Below are 7,262 nucleotides of genomic sequence, written 5' to 3'. Positions count from 1 at the left end.
CAGCTCCAGGGAACGGGCGGGAATCTCGCTCCCGAGGTCCCTGGGAATCGCGGGCCCCCGTCCGAATCCATCGCACCCCCCCCCCCCCCCCCCCACACCCCCCTCACCCCCCCTCACCCTGCCCCCGCCAGGCCCCAGGGTGGGGGATGGGCGAATGGGTGGGAACGGGTCCATCGAGGCCAGACGGGGGGGGGTGGGGGGTGTTGGGGGGGGGTGGGGGGTGTTGGTGGTGGGGGGTGGGGGGGGGGGGGTGGTGAGCACGTTCCCCCCTTCCCCTCGAAACACTACAACAACCGATCCTTGAATTGTTGTTTCTGGAGATTAACCTTTCGGGTGGAAACAGAAAATGGGGGAAACACGTGAGACGCGAGATCCGTCTTCAAGGGTTAGATACGGAGTAAAGCTCCCTCTACGCTGTCCCCCACCACTCTCAGGGTCAGGGGTAAGATACAGGGTAAAGCGCCCTCTACACTGTCCCCCCACTCCCAGGGTCGGGGGTAAGAGACAGGGTAAAGCTCCCTCTACACTGTCCCCCCACTCCCAGGGACAGGGGGTTAGATACAGAGTAAAGCTCCCTCTACACTGTCCCCCCACTCCCAGGGTCAGGGGGTAAGATACAGAGTAAAGCTCCCTCTACACCAATCACACACTCCCCGGGGACAGCATGGGGTTAGATACAGAGTAAAGCTCCCTCTACACTGTCCCCCCACTCCCAGGGACAGGGGGTTAGATACAGAGTAAAGCTGCCTCTACACTGTCCCCCCACTCCCAGGGACAGAGGGTTAGATACAGAGTAAAGCTCCCTCTACACTGTCCCCCACTCCAGGGACAGGGGGTTAGATACAGAGTAAAGCTCCCTCTACACTGCCCCCCCCCCCGGAAGAGATGGCATTGCGATCCATCCAATTTTGGAAGGTGGGCCTATCTCTGGGATGGCGTGTGGTAACCCCCTGGATTCAGTCATACCCCTTGCAGGGCTGGGTGTCTGCTGTCCTTACCCAGTCTGGGCCTACACGTGACTCCAGACTCTTCACTAACACCGCCAACAGCAGTGGGTCAACTCTGAACTGCTTTTCTAAGGCCCGAGACCAGAGTCATGGTTCAAAGGGACAGTTCGGGATGGTCAAATATTGGCTCCCACACCAACACTGGCCTTACCCCATGATGGGCTAATCTTCTGACTGTTTCTCTGATCCGTCTCCCCCTCTGGGTCTTTATCCCGTTCCCCCTCTATCCCTGTCTCTGGGTCTTTATCCCGTTCCCCCTCTATCCCCGTCTCTGGGTCTTTATCCCGTTCCCCCTCTATCCCCGTCTCTGGGTCTTTATCCCGTTCCCCCTCTATCCCCGTCTCCCCCTCTGGGTCTTCATCCCGTTCCCCCTCTATCCCCGTCTCTGGGTCTTTATCCCGTTCCCCCTCTATCCCCGTCTCCCTCTCTGGGTCTTTATCCCGTTCCCCCTCTCTCCCCGTCTCCCTCTCTGGGTCTTTATCCCGTTCCCCCTCTATCCCTGTCTCTGGGTCTTTATCCCGTTCCCCCTCTATCCCCGTCTCTGGGTCTTTATCCCGTTCCCCCTCTATCCCCGTCTCCCCCTCTGGGTCTTTATCCCGTTCCCCCTCTATCCCCGTCTCCCCCCTCTGGGTCTTTATCCCATTCCCCCTCTATCCCCGTCTCCCCCTCTGGGTCTTTATCCCGTTCCCCCTCTATCCCCGTCTCCCTCTCTGGGTCTTTATCCCGTTCCCCCTCTATCCCCGTCTCTGGGTCTTTATCCCGTTCCCCCTCTATCCCCGTCTCTGGGTCTTTATCCCATTCCCCCTCTATCCCCGTCTCTGGGTCTTTATCCCATTCCCCCTCTATCCCCATCTCCCCCTCTGGGTCTTTATCCCGTTCCCCCTCTATCCCCGTCTCTGGGTCTTTATCCCGTTCCCCCTCTATCCCCGTCTCTGGGTCTTTATCCCGTTCCCCCTCTATCCCCGTCTCTGGGTCTTTATCCCGTTCCCCCTCTATCCCCGTCTCCCCCCTCTGGGTCTTTATCCCGTTCCCCCTCTATCCCCGTCTCTGGGTCTTTATCCCGTTCCCCCTCTATCCCCGTCTCCCCCTCTGGGTCTTTATCCCATTCCCCCTCTATCCCCGTCTCCCCCTCTGGGTCTTTATCCCGTTCCCCCTCTATCCCCGTCTCCCCCTCTGGGTCTTTATCCCGTTCCCCCTCTATCCCCGTCTCCCCCTCTGGGTCTTTATCCCATTCCCCCTCTATCCCCATCTCCCCCTCTGGGTCTTTATCCCGTTCCCCCTCTATCCCCGTCTCTGGGTCTTTATCCCGTTCCCCCTCTATCCCCGTCTCTGGGTCTTTATCCCGTTCCCCCTCTATCCCCGTCTCCCCCCTCTGGGTCTTTATCCCGTTCCCCCTCTATCCCCGTCTCTGGGTCTTTATCCCGTTCCCCCTCTATCCCCGTCTCCCCCTCTGGGTCTTTATCCCATTCCCCCTCTATCCCCGTCTCCCCCTCTGGGTCTTTATCCCGTTCCCCCTCTATCCCCGTCTCCCCCTCTGGGTCTTTATCCCGTTCCCCCTCTATCCCCGTCTCCCCCTGTGGGTCTTTATCCCATTCCCCCTCTATCCCCATCTCCCCCTCTGGGTCTTTATCCCGTTCCCCCTCTATCCCCCTCTATCCCTGTCTCTTGGTCTTTATCCCATTCCCCCTCTATCCCCGTCTCCCCCTCTGGGTCTTTATCCCATTCCCCCTCTATCCCCGTCTCTGGGTCTTTATCCCATTCCCCCTCTATCCCCGTCTCCCCCTCTGGGTCTTTATCCCATTCCCCCTCTATCCCCGTCTCCCCCTCTGGGTCTTTGTCCCGTTCCCCCTCTATCCCCGTCTCCCCCCTCTGGGTCTTTATCCTGTTCCCCCTCTATACCCGTCTCTGGGTCTTTATCCTGTTCCCCCTCTATCCCCGTCTCCCCCTCTGGGTCTCTATCCCATTCCCCCTCTATCCCCGTCTCCCCCTCTGGGTCTTTATCCCGTTCCCCCTCTACCCCATCTCCCCCTCTGGGTCTTTATCCCGTTCCCCCTCTATCCTCGTCTCCCCCTCTGGGTCTCTATCCCATTCCCCCTCTATCCCCGTCTCCCCCTCTGGGTCTCTATCCCATTCCCCCTCTATCCCCGTCTCCCCCTCTGGGTCTTTATCCCGTTCCCCCTCTATCCTCGTCTCCCCCTCCCCGGTTCTTTATCCCGATCCCCCTCCATCCCCACCTCGTCCTCTGGAAAACCCCTGCTAAAAATCAATGAAGAACCCCAAAATCCTTACCAGGCTTCAAGAGTTCAAAATTACAGGCCCCACATTGTCTCTAGGCTTCAAAGAGGCAAAACCAATACTAGGCCCCAGTGACACAAAACCAACAATTGCCCATAGTAATGAAAACAAATTGTCACTCAGCCTCAAAATCAAAACAGGCTTTCAAGGAACCAAAGTCAACACTAGGCCTCAAGAAATCAAATCATCACTAGGCCTCGAAATTAAAACTCCAGGCCTCAAATTATCTCTGAGCTTCAAGCGAATGAAGTGAACACCAGGCCTTAATTTCCTGAAAGCCTATTCTATCTCCTTATCCCACAATCAATACTCGGCCTTGAGAAATTAAAATCACAGGCCTCAACTTGTCTCTAGGCTTCAAGGGAATGAAATAAACACCAGGCCTCCATTTCCTGAAAGCCTGTTCCATTTCCTTAAACCACAGTCAACATTAGAATATTCCAGCGCAGTACAGACCCTTCGGCCCCTCCGTGCTGTGCTGACCAATCTGAAGCCCCTCTCTCCTACCCTATTCCATTCACATCCATGTGCCTACCCAATGCCCATTTAAATGCCCCTAAAGTTGGTGAGTCTACTCCTGTTACAGACAGTGCGTTCCACACCCCCTCCTACTCTCTGAGTAAAGAAACTCCCTCTGCCATCTGTCCTGTATCTATCACCCCCTCAATTTAAAGCTGTGTCCCCTGGTGCTAGCCATCACCATCCGAGGGAAAAGACCTCTCCCTGTCCACCCTATCGAACCCTCGGATTATCTGATACCTCTCAGTTAAGTCACCTCTCAACCTCCTTCTCTCGAACGGAAACAGCCTCAAGTCCCTCAGCCTTTCCCCATAAGACCTTCCCTCCATAACCAGGCAACATCCCGGGAAATCCCCTCTGAACCCTTTCCAAAGTTTCCACATCCTTCCTACCATGCGGTGACCAGAACTGTACACAATCCTCCCCAAGTGCGGCCGCACCAGAGTTTTGTACAGCTGCAGCATGACCCCGTGGCTCCGAAACTCAATCCCTCTCCCGATAAACGCTAACACACCGTACACCTTCTTAACAACCCGATCGACCTGGGTGGCAACTTTCAGGGATCTATGTACATGGACACCGAGATCTCCCTGCTCATCGACACTACCGAGAATCTTACCATGAGCCCAGTACTCTGCATTCCTGTTACTCCTTCCAAAGTGAATCACCTCACACTTTTCCACATTAAACTCCATTTGCCATCTCCCAGCCCAGCTCTGAAGCTTATCTCTGTCCCTCTGTAACCTGCAACATCCTTCCGCACTATCCACAACTCCACCCACCTTAGTGTCATCCCCAAATTTACTAACCCATCCTTCCACACCCTCATCCAGGTCATTTATAAAAATGACAAGCAGCAGTGGTCCCAGAACAGACCCTGTGGTACCCCACTGGGAACTGAGCTCCAGGACGAACATTTCCCATCAACCACCACCCTCTGTCTTCTTTCAGCTAGCCAATTTCTGATCCCAACCGCTAAATCACCCACAATCCCATACCTCCATATTTGGTGCAGTAGCCTACCATGGGGAACCTTATCGAACACCTTACTGAGATCCACATACACCACATCAACCACTTTACCCTCATCTACCTGTTTGGTCACCTTCTCAAAGAACTCAATAAGGTCAGTGAGGCACAACCTACCCTTCACAAAACTGTGTTGACTATCCCTCATCAACTTATTCCTCTCTCGATGATTATAAATCTTAGAACCTTTCCCAACACTTTATCCACAACCGAAGTAAGGCTCACTGGTCTATAATTGCCAGGGTTGTCTGTACTCCCCTTCTTGAACAAGGGACATTTGCTATCCTCCAGTCTTCGGGCACTATTCCTGTAGACAATGAGGACATAAAGATCAAAGCCAAAGGCTCTGCAATCTAGGGCCTGAGAATTTACAATCACAGGCCTCAAATAGTGTTCTAGGCTTCAAGGGAATGAAATAAACACCAGGCCTTCATTTCCTGAAAGCCTAAAGCCACCAGGCCACGAGAAATTAAAATCACAGGCCTCAAATTGTCTCTCGGCTTCAAGGGGATGAAATAAACACCAGGCCTCCATTTCCTGAAAGCTTATTCCATTTCCTTAAACCACAATAAATTAGGCCTTGAGAAATTAAAATCACAGGCCTCAAATTTGTCTCTAGGCTGCGAGAGAATGAAATAAACACCAGGCTTTCATGTCCTGAAAGCCGATTCCATTTCCTTAAACCACCAGGCCACCAAGATGGGGGGGGGAGAGGGATCAGCCTACGTTGATCAGAGGGACTGGAGTCACAAACGAATCTCTGTCGCATGGACGGTGGGGGGAGCCGGGACACCTTGGTGTTTTGGGAGGAGGTGCGGCCTACCTGAGTCTGAATACGGTTCAGACCGCGAAACCAGAGGACCCTCCCACAGCAGAGCTCCCCCTCAGCGTAGCCAACCTCCTCCTCGTCTTCCGATCGGCCGTCGTCAGCGAGGACACCCTTCCGGCTGCCCGGCCCGGGTTGTTTCAGGAACCTGAGCACGTCTTTCGGGATGGAGACGATCAGCTAGGAACAGTGGGGGGAGGTGGGGGGGGGGGGGGGGGGAGCGACGTTCCGGGGAGAAGAGAGGGAGGAGAGAAATTCGAGGCAGATCGTCAGGCCATGGAATTCGGCCCGTCTGGCACTCTGTAGGACCACTCCGATTGGTCAACTCAGTTACCCTCTACTCCCACTACTAGGAAGGTGCCCGCTCCCTCAGCGCTGACCCTCCCACAGCACCCACTCCCTCAGCACTGACCCTCCCACAGCCCCCACTCCCTCAGCACTGACCCTCCCACAGCACCCACTCCCTCAGCACTGACCCTCCCACGGCACCCACTCCCTCAGCACTGACCCTCCCTCAGCGCTGACCCTCCCTCAGCACTGACCCTCCCACAGCCCCCACTCCCTCAGCACTGACCCTCCCACAGCACCCACTCCCTCAGCACTGACCCTCCCTCAGCACTGACCCTCCCTCAGCGCTGACCCTCCCTCAGCGCTGACCCTCCCACAGCACTGACCCTCCCTCAGCGCTGACCCTCCCACAGCCCCCACTCCCTCAGCACTGACCCTCCCACAGCCCCCACTCCCTCAGCACTGACCCTCCCTCAGGGCCCACTCCCTCAGCACTGACCCTCCCTCAGCACTGACCCTCCCACAGCACCCACTCCCTCAGCACTGACCCTCCCTCAGCGCTGACCCTCCCTCAGCGCTGACCCTCCCACAGCACTGACCCTCCCACAGCACTGACCCTCCCACAGCCCCCACTCCCTCAGCACTGACCCTCCCTCAGCACTGACCCTCCCACAGCCCCCACTCCCTCAGCACTGACCCTCCCACAGCCCCCACTCCCTCAGCACTGACCCTCCCACAGCCCCCACTCCCTCAGCACTGACCCTCCCACAGCCCCCACTCCCTCAGCACTGACCCTCCCACAGCCCCCACTCCCTCAGCACTGACCCTCCCACAGCACCCACTTTCTCAGCACTGACCCTCCCTCAGCACTGACCCTCCCTCAGCACTGACCCTCCCACAGGGCCCACTCCCTCAGCACTGACCCTCCCACAGGGCCCACTCCCTCAGCACTGACCCTCCCTCAGCACTGACCCTCCCTCAGCACTGACCCTCCCACAGGGCCCACTCCCTCAGCACTGACCCTCCCACAGGGCCCACTCCCTCAGCACTGACCCTCGCACAGGGCCCACTCCCTCAGCACTGACCCTCCCACAGCCCCCACTCCCTCAGCACTGACCCTCCCACAGCACTGACCCTCCCTCGGTGCCCCCTCCCTCAGCACTGACCCTCCCTCAGCACTGACCCTCCCACAGCCCCCACTCCCTCAGCACTGACCCTCCCACAGCCCCCACTCCCTCAGCACTGACCCTCCCTCAGCACTGACCCACCCACAGCACCCACTCCCTCAGCACTGACCC

At 57.0% G+C, this 7,262-nt stretch overlaps 1 protein-coding gene across 1 annotated transcript in view; it reads right to left on the bottom strand.

Moving 5' to 3' along the window:
- Window positions 1-229: 229 nt before the first annotated feature.
- LOC140472050 (plasma membrane calcium-transporting ATPase 2-like) overlaps window positions 230-7,262 on the bottom strand; it is a 39,575-nt gene continuing 32,542 nt past the window's right edge. The window contains exons 10-11 of the mRNA XM_072567466.1: window positions 5,674-5,856; window positions 230-326 (exon numbers count right to left, since the gene is read on the bottom strand). Coding sequence (XP_072423567.1) covers window positions 285-326; window positions 5,674-5,856 — 225 coding nt within the window. The 3' untranslated portion in view covers window positions 230-284. The remainder of the gene's footprint in view (window positions 327-5,673; window positions 5,857-7,262) is intronic.

The sequence above is a fragment of the Chiloscyllium punctatum genome, unplaced genomic scaffold (genome assembly GCF_047496795.1).
Source record: "Chiloscyllium punctatum isolate Juve2018m unplaced genomic scaffold, sChiPun1.3 scaffold_238, whole genome shotgun sequence".
NCBI classification, from domain to species: Eukaryota; Metazoa; Chordata; class Chondrichthyes; order Orectolobiformes; family Hemiscylliidae; genus Chiloscyllium; species Chiloscyllium punctatum.
This window is presented reverse-complemented; position numbering and strand designations above follow the sequence as displayed.